Consider the following 16,017-nt stretch of genomic DNA (forward strand, 5'->3'; position numbering starts at 1 on the left):
AAACCTGCAAACCTTCTAGATTAGACTGTGTAGAACCAATTACTGCTTCTTCATATCTCTTGAATCATGGTTCACGTGGCAGCATTTTCTGTCTTCTTTTGTGGTCCATATCTTTAAAGAAAGAGGCCCTTATGCAAACATTTGGGTAGTTAGGCCCATTTTCATGCAAAATGTCTGTAATTATGTAAATATATGCAGGACAATATGTCTGTTTTTGTGAGCGGATGTTGAAAAATCTGGCCCTGTAAGTCTTTGTTTGCTCACATGACTCTTGGTAGATCTCTTAAAAGTTTGTAGATTGATTCCTTCATAATGTTCTCTCCTTCAGCTTTGAAACTTAATTTGATGCCTGCTAAGTATCCAGACCAGCCTTTATGAGCTTTACAGGATTGACTTATACAATCTGTTCTGAAAAGATGGAAGGGGTTGCGTGGGAGGGCCTCTGTCTTGTTTGCTCTGGATGTTTCCACATCATATATACTCGAACTGAGAGCTTTCCACATAGATGCTCTCAATAGGGAGTATGGTGCAGCCTAACCGTGTGTATTTCAGGTTGCAAGTCCAAGCTGTCTTAAAATTCAGGATGTAAACAGCCCCTGATTCTGCATGGAAATGTTATTACTATGTATTATTTGCATTACAACAGCAGCAAGATGCTTTAACTGAGGCTGAGGCACAGAAAGATTAAATGACTTCACACAGCAAGTCTGTGGGAGAGACGGGAATTGAACCCAGATCTCTTGCGTGGTAGTCCAGTGCCTTAATAAATAATATTAAAAAAAACTTCCTCCCAAATCTGGCTTTGTGGAGATTCCCTGTTGAGAGAACTCTTGTTGTGGATACTGGAGGGAACCTTGATATCAATATATCTCTAATATCTAGAGTTGAAACTCTTTGTCATTAGGGCCTTTATTAAAATTAAAGCAATATAATATAAATAGGGGACAAAACTTGAATTTTTTTTGGTAAGAAATAATGGGTGAGGTTTTCAAAAGCACACTGCATTGGCTCAACTCTCCTTCCATTTAAGTCAATGGAGTTTTACCTTTGACTTTAATGGGAGCAGAGCTAGATCAACACTAAGCACTTTGGAAAATTCCACCCCAAATATCGAACATTACATTATATATTTGAATTCTGCTTTTGACCCTGTTCCAAGCCTCCGTCATACAGGAAGTATAAAGGAACTCAAATAAATACTAAATTGAAGAAAAAATATTGCAAAATGTGTTCTAATTGCTAGAGAATGTTTTTGCTGTAATAGCATATTGTAGAATTTGGGACAGGTCTTGGTTTGAGTAAAATGGATGCAAAAACTCATATTGTCATCAGTGGAGCCAGGAGCTGGTAATTAGTGTGTAAATATATAAGAACTATTTTGATACACTGAAATTTAATGGAATATTTTTGAGTTGGTTTGGTTGGAATGAAATTTATTTAATAATAATTTCCCTGAGACTGGGGAAGCACAAAATATGCTATGCTTGGAAATTACCTATTGCCTACTTTGTTACGTGTATATAATCACTGAATTGTAAAGTACATAATGACAAATACTTTTTCAGGTAATGTAGGAAAATAACTGATCTGTAATTTATAATTGCATTTTTACTCCTAGGGATTGGATTTTGCAGCATTTACAGGACATATGTTTGTTGGAATTTGTCTTGTTCTTCTGGTCTCCTTTCCTTTCCTCAGACTCCTTTACTGGAACAAAAAACTTTACAACAAGGAGCCAAGTGAGATTGTTGGTGAGTTAGAGCATGAAATCATATTTTTATACCCATTGAGTTGGATAATGTTTAAAATTAAATGAATGCCGTGTACCATAAGGTTGTGTGTATGAAAACAGATTGGTCCACACAGCCTCATTCTATCTCTGAATGTTAGTATTTTACTAATAGTTTGGTTTTGGTTGTTTTTTATTTTGCAAGTAATGATTTTCCTGACACTACTGCTTTTAGTTATTTGTTAAGATTTATGTACATACTGAAGGTGTGCAGCAAATTATATGAAATTTCCACCACAGTAAATAAACATTATGCTGATTACATCACCTGAACCTAATGAAGCATTTTTCATTGTGCTGAGAGGCGTAATTGAAATAGACTTATCAGCAATTTAAAAATCATTGTTGTGTGTTTTGTTTTTCGTTTGGGTCATTATGGTTGTAGGAGGTGTGACCATGGGAAGAATTCTAAGATAATCTAAACTACTCAAAATAACATTTGTGCAGAATTCTCACTCGTGGCCTTTTGTTCTACAAGTTCCTTGGAACTTCCCAAGGTCTAAAGGTTTTTGGTCCCTAAAGCAGCTGTCATGGGTTGGGGCATGAGCTTTCCATTTGCCATCCTCCCACTGGTAGTTGCACCATATAGCGGTCTAAATGCTGCTTTTGGAAGCTTCCAAATAGTTCTTTCTTGTCTGCAGTTAGAGAAAGAGTTTACTGTAGGAGCTTTGTCTCCAGCTTTCTGTTGTGGCTCTTCATCCCAAAACAGACAGGAATGGGAAGGACTATCTTCTTCTGGTGTGGCCATTCCTATCTGCCAATCAGGTCCAGTCCTTTTAATTTGTCTTTTAGTTTGCTGACCTTACGGACTTTTGTTTCAGTGTTTTCAAAGCCTTAGTCATTGCTCTGGGGCTTTAATTTGACGACTGGAATTCCCTCTCCAGTAGAGTTGCTGTGCCCTGGCACCAGCTGGTGAAGAAGGTGTTACATACCTGTCTCAGCTAGCCCTGTTTGAACAAGGTTGAGTAATAAGTGCTCCTCCGTAATGATGGTGATTGCTCACCTTCTCCTGCAAGAACTTAGTAGTCTGGACAACCATGGTCAAAGCAAAGGAAGGCTGAACATATGGCACCACCCCCCAGAACCCTGTGCTTCAGTGCTGGGATACAAAGGTTGGAGGCAATCTTTTGAGTGATAGCCAAAGTACAGGTTGAGCTTTAGGAATAGGTGTCTGTCCTGGTCAGATCCTTTCTGCAGTAACTTAAAAGGTAAGTGCATGAGGGTGTTGATTTGTCCTGTCATCAGATGTGGGCAGCATTTGATGTAGTTGATACAGTAATGAGATCTGCTGTCTTGGTAGTGACTCCCACCAGAGGTGGGTGGCTGTAGTCTCCTCCCTGGAGATCGAGAGAAAAACCTAATGACTTGCCTTATCAATGAGAGAGCTTGTTTTGAGCTTGTATCCTGTCCCTTAGGCCCTCTCCTCAAGGGAGGGAAGGAAAAGGTTCTACCGCTTAGAAAGGTGGCTTGTGCCTTGACACTTGATTTCAAGGGAGGCCAATACCCATTTTGCCCAGGATACTCATTCACAGCAGCAGAAGCCAATGGCTTTTCAGTATGTTCTAGGGGATATAGGAGAGATAAGGTGAGGTAATATCTTTTATTGGTGAGAGAGATACACTTTCAAGCTTACACAGCTTGTCTTTCTCACCAACAGAAGTTGGTCCAATAAAATATATTTTTTCACTCACCTTGTCTCTGTAATATCCTGGGACCAGCATTGCTACAAAAACACTGCATACAACTAGGGCAGATAGGCAGCCAACCACTTTCTGTAGCTTGCCAGGACATCCCCGTCAGAGCAGATTTAAGATCCTTTTACCCTGAGGTGTGCCCTTGTCCCCCTGTACATGAGAGTCCTATGAATTGCTCTGTGGGACTGCAAAAATCAAGTTTTCAAAAATTATCAAGATTTTTTCCCACCTCTGGGTATCAGGAAGAGATGTTGCAGGAAATCTATTCCTAATGTCCAAAAAAGCTATTAAGCTTGTGCTTCTAGGCAAGAAAGGAAAGGATGTTATATCCTGATAGTAAAAAAGAAAGAAGCATCTGGCAACACCTTAGGGTGCAGGGAACTGAATCAATATTTACCCCCCAAATAGTTACTGGTTACCATGGGAGCCTTCAGTGATCTTTTAGAAGAAATTATCTGGCTAGGTGCTCTGCAGCTGCCTACTTAAGGATATTCAAAAATAAAGGAAGATTTGCCATAGGGGGACTACACTACTAATTTTGAGTCTTGCCTTTTGGGCAGGCCTCAGTGCTGCATCTTTTCACAAAATGGTTGGTGATAGTCATAGCTTACCCTACTCACCATGGGAGTGGAGGTTTCAGCTTCCTTGGCTGATCAAAGACACCAGTGGGGTGACAGAGTCACTAAGTTTAAATGATAATTTACCCAATTCCCAACTTGTTCTGAGTAGACAATTGAAGTATACAGGATAGGTGGGCTGAGACCTCCATTATTACTGCTGTTAGGGAGGATCCAGAACTCTAAGAGTGTAGGAAGTTCCCAGCTGTCTTGCACAAGGCCCAAGAATAAGAATCCTGCATGGATGAGCTCTTCAGAGAAAAATAATTACAAGGTGAGTAATTATCTCTTTTTATGGAGGGGAGAGTGAAGCCCCATAACTTTAAAATCCATTGTAATTTTGTATAATTATAAAAGATTACCACCTTTCTTTGCCTACTGGGAGTATATTATTATAATCTTTGGTATCCAGCAATTTTTTCATAACCTACCTGTTTGTTATTTGAAATGAAATTAGTTCACTTTAATGAATTTCTTTTCTAATTAAAGTGATAGCTTTCATGGATATTTTATTGTATAATTGGAGTTGTTATACAGTAATATTTTGTTTAAAATGCCATTCTGCAAGGAGTCCCCGTGACAGAGTGTACTGGGCCTGTTGAGGTCCCCTGCTGGAGGCCTTGTGGTCCTACTACATCCTGCCCTAGAAAAGGAGCAGTAAAGGTGGGTCCGCCAGGCCTGCCTAGAAAGGCTGCAGGGAAGAAGCCAATCAGAGCCCAGCAGGCTCAGTTAAAAGGAGCTGCAAAGTCTGAGCAGGTCAGTTGCTGGCTGGGACCAGAAGAGCGAGGAAGGACTGCAATGTTGTGAAATTCTCCATGCGAGGAGGCTGGGGAGAGACCCTGCTCAAGTAGGAACAGACAGAAAACCCAAGGACTGTAACTGTAAGGTAACTTGGGTGAAGGTGATGGGACAGAGTGGGAAGCAGCCCAGGGAATGCAGTAGCAGCCACTATTAAGGAAAGCAGCATGTGGCTGATATTTGCAGGGTCCCTAGATTGGGACCTGGAGTAGTGGGTGGGCCCGGCTCCCCCCACTGGTGAAGTAGCCAAAGCCCTGAGAAGGGGACACATTTTATGTAGAAGCCCAAGCACAGGGCTGGAATAGAAGCCCAAGAACAGGGCTGAAGACCCTGCAGAGGGCCAACCATTTGTTGAACTTTACCAGTGGAAGGGGACTGAAGTGAAGGAGTGACCTGCTGGAGCGTTGGGGCAATAAGAAGGTGAAGAATCTCCAGGGAGAAAGCCCTGGGGACACTGCTCTATATCAGGGCAGGCACAGACTTAAAGCTAGCCCAGAAGGAGATGAGGTCTGAGCCCAGAGACAGGGCTAAAGCCTTGAACAAAGGCACAGGGATATAGGCCCTGTTGGACCTTTTACCCTGGAAGGGGTTCATCCATTTTAGACTTTGTGTGACCTAGCCATATTTAGGTCATATTCACCCCTAAAATGGTGAAGTTATTTTTGTAATACTTTCTTTAATAGAAAATTGTCTTTTTATGGTTTTAACTTTTACATTGTGTTTGAGTATTTTAAAGAAATCAGTTGTGTATAGTCACATTACTGATTAACGTGAATAGTACATTCATTCATGAATATTATATTTAGCCAATAAAGTGTTGTAAAGCTTTAAGAAACTGGCATATTTTGCCTCAAATTAGCCTCCTTATTTATAATCCCTGTTACGCTCAGCCTAGTATATTCAGAAATTATAATCAGTGTTACTGTGTGCTTTCCCCATAATCAGCAGCTACTCTATCTCTGAGAAGCTAATCAGTAGCTGCTCAATTAAATCAAATGCTAAAGCACTATTTCTACTGAAATTTTCTGTGAAATGGGAAGAGAAGGTGATAAACACAGATTTCATTAAAAGGTAGCTGCAGTAATTTGGCTTTGGAAAAGCAACAGAATATGTTCAAGATGTCTTAATGAGTCCTTTCCATCTCTAATTGCCATGATTCTGTGATAACTTGAAATGTATTGTTTGAAGCAGCTCTTTTAATCAACTAAATATCTGCCATTTTACTCTCTGATTAGCAATCAAACAGTCTTTGAAGTTATAGGAAATGGCACTGATATGCTGTTCTCCCCTGATTTTTATTGTCTGTTATGTACTTTAAGTATCTTCTGTTGTTTTTGGCTACTTAGATTAGTCAGCTCTGAGTGGGGTACTAAAAACAGATTGACTTTGATTTTAAGAAGAGGTAATTCTGTTTATTTGAGGAGAATATTGACATTTTATTTTCAGCATTGTGCATTACCTGTCACTTTAAATCCTGGCATCAGTTGAGGGCTGTAAAACCCAAGCAAGCTTGTGCTCTTCCCATAATACGGCTTACCTCCTGTGGTTTGCTAATCTTGAAACAGACATAATGATAAAAAAAAAAAAAAAGAGAAACAAACATAAATAGAAACAAACAAATAGAACTTTAATATCTCTGTCATGGTTACAAAATGAACTGCAGCTTAGATTCCTGTTAGCACTTTGTGAGTGCACCCCTTGGGTGATATGCTTGGCTTTCTGCACCTCACTGTGGGCGGAACCATGCGGTCCAACCACGCTTAGACTGGGTCTCTGGGCTGCAACCCCCCTGTTTACCAGCTGTGTTAATGTGACAGGCCCAACTAGGTGTGGTATCTGTCAGTCCATTCCCTCCAGGGACCTGTGGCCAGCAGGGTGGTTAAAGTGACTCAAAAATGGCTTCTTCAAAACAAAGCATTATTTATTGATTCCCCCAAGGTACCAAGCACATAGAGCAAAGGGTAAAAACAGTAAAGGTTTATATACACATGTCCCCTTTTTTTAATCTTTAATCATTCCTTAAAAGCTTTTGTGCATTGCAATCAGCCCAGTTACCTCCACCAAACTGCCCCTGCTGGTTTCTGCCTCTCTGTCTCCTTACCAGCCAGTCAGCTTTCACTGACACTCTGGTCACTCAGGGTATGTCTACACTGCAGTTAAAAACGTGTGGCTGGCCCATGCCAGCTGACTTGGGTTCCTGCTAAGGAGCTGTTTAACTGTAGTATAAACGCTTGGTCTGCAGTCTGGGCTCTAGGACCCTGCAAAGTGGGAGCGTCCCAGAGCTTGGCTGCAGCCTGAGTCTGAACATCTACACAGCAATTAAACAGCCCCTTAGCCCAAGCCCTGTGAGTCTTAATTAGCTGGCATGGACCAGCCATGGGGGTCTAATTGCAGTGTAGACATACCTTCAGTCAATCCCCACCCTTTTCTAGGCCTGGTGTTCTCGAATGTTTAGAATCCTCTTTATCCTAGCCTTAGCCTTGGGAAGAGTAAACCATTCTCAGCTTGTCTGGAGCCCGGTAGAGGATATTGCCCAATAAACATCTTCCCCATGGTTTTCTCCAGGACTATTGCTGTGTCATTGTTTTGCCTTTCCTGCTTGGTTTCTTTAACCATCCCTTTTTATAGAATTCCATTGCTAGTAACCTGTCAAACAAACATACAGAGGCAAATTCATCACAAATATCACAGATATTTCCCAGTTTGTTATGATCCTAGTAGGTGTGGGGGAAGGCGGGAGGCAAAATGTATTGTAGAAACATGTGAAAAGAATGTTGCATTCCCCATGTTGAAGAAACATCTTCTATACCCTAATAAGGTACTGAAGAAAAAGATGAAAATATATAAAACCTACATGAAGTGCCTGTGCATTTCCCCGAAACTTGGGTATTCTAAGAACAAAGGACCAAGTACAAAAAGTTCAGGGCAAGAGTTCAGAAACAGTCTACAAAAAAGGCATTTGAATAGCTCAGGATGAATAAGAGAGATCTTTACCCTGTTTCAATTTGTCACTTGGGACCTGGCTTCTTTAATCTATCTTTCTTTAGTGGAGAAGAATTAAAGGAATTTCACACTCACCTAAGAAAGAAATAGGATTAGGTGGTGTGGTCAGAGAGTGGGAAAGAGATGTTCCCTAAAAGACTATGAATGGGGGAAACAATGGTATATGCCTGTAGGAGAAAATATTGTTATTCCTCTCAAATAGACAGAATTTTCTGTTGTAAAATCAAAGGCCTGTCTTAAAATCATTGTTATTCCCTTGAGGATTAATGACACATATTTTTCCCCATTGAGAAGTACTGCCTTCTACCAGAGGCTTACAGCTACTTAGCTGCTAGTGTTCAGATCTCAGGATTTATGAAGTTCTTTATCACCAAGGTGGTGGGTTATATACAATATTGTGGAGCTGTCACTCCCCTTAATGACTGCTGTAGACAGGCTTTCCTCTACGAGAACCCATAATTTGGGGAGATATAGCCCTCCAATTTTTCTGTGTTGTTTGATCCAAGTTCTGACTGTATCACTCACTCAAGAAAAAAACTATTAAATCAAGAGCGTCAGATGCCAGTTGTGGGGCCACGTGCTGTCCAATTGATGTATTTATCCAGCACACATGTCAATTTAACAATATACTGTAGTCTAGCCCACTAGCCACAGAGGAAACAGTGCTGCAGTGGCGTATCACTTCGCACACGGAGCCAGGAGAGCACAAGGGAATTGTCTAGGATCGTGTGTTTGTAGTCATGTGTAAAGAATTTGGTATAAAGAGAAAGTGATGTAATCTGCCTCAGCATGAAGTGCAGAGGCATAGAAATAGACTGGTGTGCTAGTCTGTCTCCCTCTCCTATGTGAAGTGCTACTGCTGTCTCTGCAGACATCAGAAAAAGGGTGAAATGGGAGAGGAGAAAAAAGGCACAAAACCTGGAGATTGAAAAGTATCAAAATGTAGAAAACAAAAAGAGAAAGTAATGGGGGAGACAGAAAAGAGAGAGGGAGGGACAATACAGCTACCTCAAAAGGAGAGAAGAAAAGACAAACTGAAAATCTTATTTAGTCCTCACTGAGCAATACATTTGACACCTGTGTGTTAAGTATAGAGCCTCCCATTATCTGAGTAGTGTTGTTGTAGCAAAAATATCATTGTACTGTACATCATTTGTAGAATACAGAATGTTGTCAACTTTGTACTGTAATTGTAGAAGAATACATGCAGTCTTTCTATGGTCCAATTAAAATGTTGTTTTAATACTTTTTTCCCTTGAACTTGTATTTTATTTTTTCTTACTACTAAACCATCTAACTATCCTCTTGCATTCCATTCCTTCTAGTATGTTGTATAGGAATTCCATACTAATTAAAATTGAGGTGGTTTAGAGGTTTCAAAGTTCACACCTTCCTGAGTGCCACAGAGACAAGCTTCTGCATCCTTTCTCTGCAGGAAGGCTTAGAGGGAATTGTGGGCCAGGGAGGGGGCATGGTCAGTGGTAGCTGTCTGTTGCCTGGGTCCTCTGTATAGTAGAAATACAGTATCTCTGTTTAATTCTGTGTTCCATTCTCCTGAGTAAGGGATTAATGCTTTAGGCTCTTAGGGTCTGATGCACAGTCCATTGAAGGCAATGGAAATCTTTTAATTGACTTCAATGGATTTTGGGTCAAGTCTTTAGGAAATTGGACATGTGGTGTTAGATGTCAAAGAGAAATTTTTAGGGATCTATCATTAGATAACAGACATTCACAAAAGACATTTTTTTGTTTTTAACTTGTCCCAGCATTTCTGCCTGTTAGTTTACTCTCTCTAAAGAGGATATTTGGATAGCTACAATAGCAGATTTACCTTGAACATTACATTTCTGATGGTAAAAATATCAAGTTGCTATCTCTTTCACTTGCAAAGGTACCCATAAAAATACAAACCAGTGTAAATGTCTGTAAACCTATCACTAGGGTTGTAACCTTGATAGTGATTTTTTTGCTAAAGCTCACAGGTTATGCTTCCTCAGAGCCCCCAGAAAACTGAGATTCCCTGTTTTCAGTGACACTTAGTTATCTGATTTATTTATAAAAATTGAGATTGTATTAATGCTTACTCATGCTAAAGCACAGTAGGGTGTTATCACAGGGGACAAGAGTTAGACGTATTTTTCGGGAGAACAGGCCAAATGTGTGTGGTTTTTTTTTTTGTTTTTTTTTTTTTTTTAATGTGGTTGAGAGTGGACTGGTGGCAGTGTTCTACAGGCCTGGCAAAAAAAAAGTCTAGCTTTTTATGGTATCAGTGAATTCCTCTAAAATGCCTGACTTTCTGTACAATTCCCAAATGTCATCTGCTTTAGTGGTTGGCTACTTCTGTTGATCTTCAAAAATAACAGGAGTACTTGTGGCACCTTAGAGACTAACAAATTTATTAGAGCATAAGCTTTCGTGGGCTACAACCCACTTCTTCGGATGCATATAGAGTGAAACATATATTGAGGAGATATATATACACACATACAGAGAGCATGAACAGGTGGGAGTTTAAAAAAAAAAAAAAACACTTTTGAAGTGATAATCAAGATAGCCCAGTACAGACAGTTTGATAAGAAGCAAGTGTGAGAATACTTACAAGGGGAGATAGATTCAATGTTTGTAATGGCTCAGCCATTCCCAATCCCTATTTAGCCCTGAGTTGATTGTGTCTAGTTTGCATATCAATTCATAATTGGGTCTACTGGGGTTCTTTAGAAATAGATCTTGTTTTGACAGAGGCATATTTAAAGATTATGATAATTTTGACAACAATAATAGTATTTAGTACTTATGTAGGACTCTTCATCTTCAAAGTGCTTTCCAAAAGGTAACTAATTCTCACAACACTCCCATGAAGTAGGTAAGCATTACTATCTGTTTTACTGATTCTGAATAAATGCCACTTATCAACATTTCCTTCAATCCCTGGATAAACCAGTAATTTTATTTAATGTTAAATTAACAAATGCTGCATTTTTCATACATTAACCACACACATGGTCTAGAATGTTGTATGGGAAAATAAAATATAAAAATTAAGGTTGAAGTCCTTGATTAGCTGCCATAGGCAGGTAAGGTAAGGACCAAGCTTCTGTATCCTTTCTCCGTGGCCAAGGTGGCGGCATGCTCTGTGGGTGTACCACCTGTAAGGATTCATTGGCCAAACACCCTGAGCAGGATGGATGCTGTTACTGATTATGTCTGAGGATTCAGTTCCTCATCCTTGCTCGTGTTAATCTGACCATGTTAGTTCATTACCAGGGTGTGGCAGGGGAGACAGTGCTGCAATGTTAAATTTGTGGAGTTTTTCCCATAATGGAGGGGGGTTACCTCCCTCCTTTTAAAAGGCAGAGTGTTTTGTCCATGGGACCTATTTGTTCCTGTGATGCCCCACCAGCTCTGGGATCCCCTATCTCAAAGGTTCTCAACCTTTTTTTCTTTCTCAGCCCCCCCCCCCCCCGCCGCCAACATGCTATAAAAACTCCACACCCACCTGTGCCACAATAACTGGTTTTCTGCATATAAAAACCAGGGCCAGTGTTAGGGGGTAGCAAGCAGGGCAATTGCTTGGGGGCCCCATGCCACAGGAGCCCCCACAAAGCTACATTGCTCAGGCTTCAGCTTCAGTCCCGGGTGATGGGGCTCAGGGACCTGGGCTTCAGCCCCATGCAGTGGGACTTTGGCTTTCTGCCCTGAGCCCAAGCGAGTCAAATGGTGGCCCTGCTTGGAGGCCCCCCTGAAACCTGCTCAAGCCCCTCTAGGGGGCCCCGGACCCCTGGTTGAGAACCACTGCCCTATCTCATTTCCATCTGCTTTGAAGTGTGGCTGTAATGGAGCCAAGCTCCATGAACTCCCCCTGTCTTGCAGCCTCTGAGACTTCTTCCTTAACTAGGTTCCAGAGAGCAGAAGGGCTCCCCTTGTATCACACGGGAACAAGTACTTAAGTCCAGATGTACAAAGGCATTTAGGCACTGAAAGATGCAGATAGATGCCTAGTGAAGTTTTCAAAAGTGCCTTAGTCAAGTAGGAGCCCAATAATAGTTAGACAACTAACCTGCTTAGGTGCTTTTGAAAATCCCGCTAGGCAGCTCTCTGCATGTTGAGGCACTTAAATACCTTTGTAAATTTATCCCTAAGTTGTTGAATGTCAGGGGTGGGCAAACTACAGCCCAGGGGCCGCATCTGGCCCTCCAAAGACATCTGAATTTGGCCCTTGAGCTCCCGCCGGGGAGCAGGGTCCGGGGCTTGTCCTGCTCCATGCGGCTTTCGGAAGCAGCGGCATATCCCCCCTCCAGCTCCTATGCGTAGGGGCAGCCATGGGGCCCTGTATGCTGCCTACATCCTAAGCGCTGCCCGCGCAGCTCCCATTGGCCGGGAGGACAGGGCAGTGCACAGAGCCGCCTGGCCACGCCTCTGCGTAGGAGCCGGAGGGGGGACATGCCGCTGCTTCTGGGAACTGCTTGAGGTAAGCGCTGCTTGGAGCCTGCACCCCTGACACCTTCCTGTGCCCCCAACCCCGTGCCCCAGCCCTGATCCCCTTCCTGCCCTCCGAACCCCTCAGTCCCAGCCCGGAGTACCCTCCCGCACCCTGAACTCATCCTTTCTGGCCCTACCCCAGAGCCCGCACCCCCAGACGGAGCCCTCACCCCCTCCCACACCCATACCCCCAATTTTGTGAGCATTCATGGCCCACCATACAATTTCCATACCCAGATGTGGCCCTCTGGCCAAAAAGTTTGCCCACCCCTGTTGTTGAATGTCCTTAGCTGGATAGTGGTGTGGGTGAGGGATCCAAAAGACAAGTAGTGTGCTAAGAAATCCAAAATGCCCTGTGTAATCATTTAGCATGAAAGATTATGCAAAGAATAATGTTTAATGAAAGGAATATTACTAGGGATATTAAAACATTCTGCTCCAAACATGTATTAGCATTGCTAAACCATTTTAATTTTCCAACTGAATTACTTAGTTTATTATACTAAAGGTTGTTGTCAATACTTGCAGTAGCGCTGAGAATGTCCTGAGATATGAGAAGTTCATATATTTCTGGCACATACTGCAATGTGTCTTTTAACCAGTTGTGGTCCTTTTAACTTTTTTAGGAAACAGATAATATTTTGGTTCCTTTAGACTTGAGATTGTTCTATGTTTGAAATTCTTGAGTGCTTTCTTACTGCTACTTTAAAGTTGTGAGAATCCCTTGGGGAGAGAAAAGTGAAGATCAAGTATTCTCCAGCTTTCTGATAACAAAATTGTATACTAATATTGTGTAATAAGGGAAATATGTAATTTTCCTCTTATTTATGATAATTCTATTTAAATTGAAAGGTTTCTAGTTGGGAGAACTAGTGGTGCACTGTGATCAGGAATCATCTAAACTACTTTATGCAGATGCAGAAGTATACCACAATATCTTTATGTAGCTATAGAGCAATAGTCTACACCAGGGGTCGGCAACGTCGGTAAATAAAACGGGCTGGGCCAGTTTTATTTACCTGCTGACGTGGCAGGTTCGGCCGATCGTGGCCCCCACTGGCTGCGGTTCGCCGTCCCGGGCCAATGGGGGCGGCGGGAAGCGGCGCGGGCGAGCGATGTGCTGGCCGCGGCTTCTCGCCGCCCCCATTGGCCCGGGACGGCGAACCGCGGCCAGTGGGGGCTGCGATCGGCCGAACCTGCCGCGTCAGGAGGTAAATAAAACTGGCCCGGCCCGCCAGGGTGCTTCCCCTGGCGAACCGCGTGCCAAACGTTGCCGACCCCTGGTCTACACTTTTATCATATTCCTTTCCCAAAGGGGGAACCTACAAAAACAAAATCCTAGTTGAGGGATGAAAACATCAAGAGGTGATTGCTTTTATATACCTATCTCTTGTTCTCATGACATTCATAACCCTGATCACTGAGTGCATACCAAAATGAATGAAGAGATACTTATGTCAGTCAGCAGGGCCTGGACTTGATTAAACTTTCTGTGGTGATATTGTGGGAAGATGTGACACAGAAGCCTATTGGTGGTTCATTACTTTGTGTCAACAACTCTTGTCAAATCTGACATACTTACTACATCTAACACACTGTTTTCATGATACATTACATGCCACCTTTGGGAACTAAATAGCTCATTGATCATTAATATTTTTGCATGATGTGGGTATGGGGTGTGTACAAAGTTATGGATTTATGTTAGAATTATGTTCTTAAAATGTGTTTGACAAGCAATGCGTAAGCCCAGTCTGCCTTAGACTAAGCAATGTGTATTTGCTTGTCTCCCCAGCCTGGTCGTAAGGCAGAAACAACGAATGTATTTTTACATATTAGGTAAACAAAGCTAAGAGGCATGTCAAGGGGTTACTGTCTATAAAAATGGGGATCTGAACCTCAAATGATAAGCAATTGAATCAACTGCTTATACAATATTACTGCATTATAAAAGTGTATTGAGTAAGGTATTTTATGAAAGCCTGTGACATATTGTTGATTAATACCATTGTGAAATGTATGTATTGATACATGAAGAATTATAGATACTGACTGTTGTTATGCTTTAAAGTCTGTGACCAAACACAGGGAGAAAGAGCTTTTCTCCCAGAGAGTAGGGATGGTAGCTCTACCTACGGGTCTACAATGTAAATTAAGGATTATAAAATTAAAACAATGTAAGCCTCATTTACATATGAATCAGCAGGGCAATGGGAAGTCAACAAGAAGGGAGGAACAGCAGGAAGCCCACCTGCCTCTTGTAACAGGGTCACTGAACTTTGGGAGATACAAACAGAAACAGAGAACCATTTTGGTATCCATCACTTGGATTAAGGGGCCAGAGCTCTTGAAATCACAGAATGTTGGATCCTTCGACAAAGGGGGTTGAAGTCTCTGGGGACTGAGTTTAGATGAGAAACCTGCTTCTGCAAAGATTGTAACTTACTGAAATTAAGTTTTAGAAGTGTGTTTTTACTTTCGTTTGCTTGTAACCTTTTCTATCTTTATTCCTTATACTTGGTATCACTTAATCCTATGCCTTTTTGTTAAACTTGTTTTACTTTTATTATAGACCAATTCAGTGCTGTGATTGAAATAAGCGTTTGTCAAACCCCAGTTAAATTAATGGGTTGCAGTGAATTGTCTTTTTAAAGGAGCAACAAACTTAACTTCTGTAAATGTTCAGTGAGAGGATTGGACACTGCAGGGAGACATCTTGGGAGTGGGTGTTCACTGTTTGTTACCTGCAAGGCAAGGTTTGAACTGGCAGAGTCCTGAAGAGTTTGCTGGCAAGGCAGACAAGCTGGTGTGTCAGGGAGTTGTCACACAGTTTAACAGGAGCAAAACTCTCACTTGCTGACTGAGAGGGGTGACACAGTAACTCACAATTCTGGGAACCCTAGCAGAACATTACAGAAGGCTAGGTCAGAGAATCAGAGTTTGCATTTTATTCTGATTGCTCTGAGGTTTGCAGTCATTCTGAGAACTTCTCATTGTGAAGTTGGTCCAATAAAAGATATTACTTCACTCATCTAGTCTCTCAGGTTTTTAGACAGCAGTTCAGATTGAATAGTTATCTAGATTTTAAAACTACACTATATACCATTGCTATCATGAGAGTTTTCACTCTGGCAATTCTTCTATTTAACAAATGTCTCTTCTGATTTTGATTTCTTTCCCTAGTTTATTTAACAAAATATAGCTGAATGTAATGATTTACCATTATATCTTAAATTGATTGCTATAACATACTCTGTATCTTCAGTGCCTTCATTATTAGGCCTTTATGTTGCTAGATTAAAAGCATTGGATGAAATACTTATCTGTTGGGTTATAGCTGAAGTCATTTTGAAGCTGCATTTTTTTTTCATGATTCTTCATTTCTTAATAAAACTTTGGATCTGTCAGGTTTAGATAGTTGGTTGCATTCTTTGATTGTATTAATATGACCTTTTTACGGGACACACCATTTACCACTTGTCTGGTGCCTCCTCCTGGTCACTGTGGGGATTAGCTCTCAAGGTGATGCCCCTTCCTGTGGTTGTATGTTGTCCCCTCATATCTCACTGTGGTCTGTAGCCCCTCTCTCACTCTCTGGAATCCCAGCGTCCCCTTCATGACTCAGCCTTCCAGTCAG

At 41.6% G+C, this 16,017-nt stretch overlaps 1 protein-coding gene across 1 annotated transcript in view; it reads left to right on the top strand.

Annotated features, from left to right (window-relative positions):
- The window catches only part of OCA2 (OCA2 melanosomal transmembrane protein), a 297,856-nt gene that overhangs the window by 145,407 nt on the left and 136,432 nt on the right, over positions 1 to 16,017 (top strand). Inside the window, exon 14 of the mRNA XM_065423234.1 lies at positions 1,619 to 1,751. Coding sequence (XP_065279306.1) covers positions 1,619 to 1,751 — 133 coding nt within the window. The remainder of the gene's footprint in view (positions 1 to 1,618; positions 1,752 to 16,017) is intronic.

The sequence above is a fragment of the Emys orbicularis genome, chromosome 1 (genome assembly GCF_028017835.1).
Source record: "Emys orbicularis isolate rEmyOrb1 chromosome 1, rEmyOrb1.hap1, whole genome shotgun sequence".
Classification (NCBI taxonomy): Eukaryota; Metazoa; Chordata; order Testudines; family Emydidae; genus Emys; species Emys orbicularis.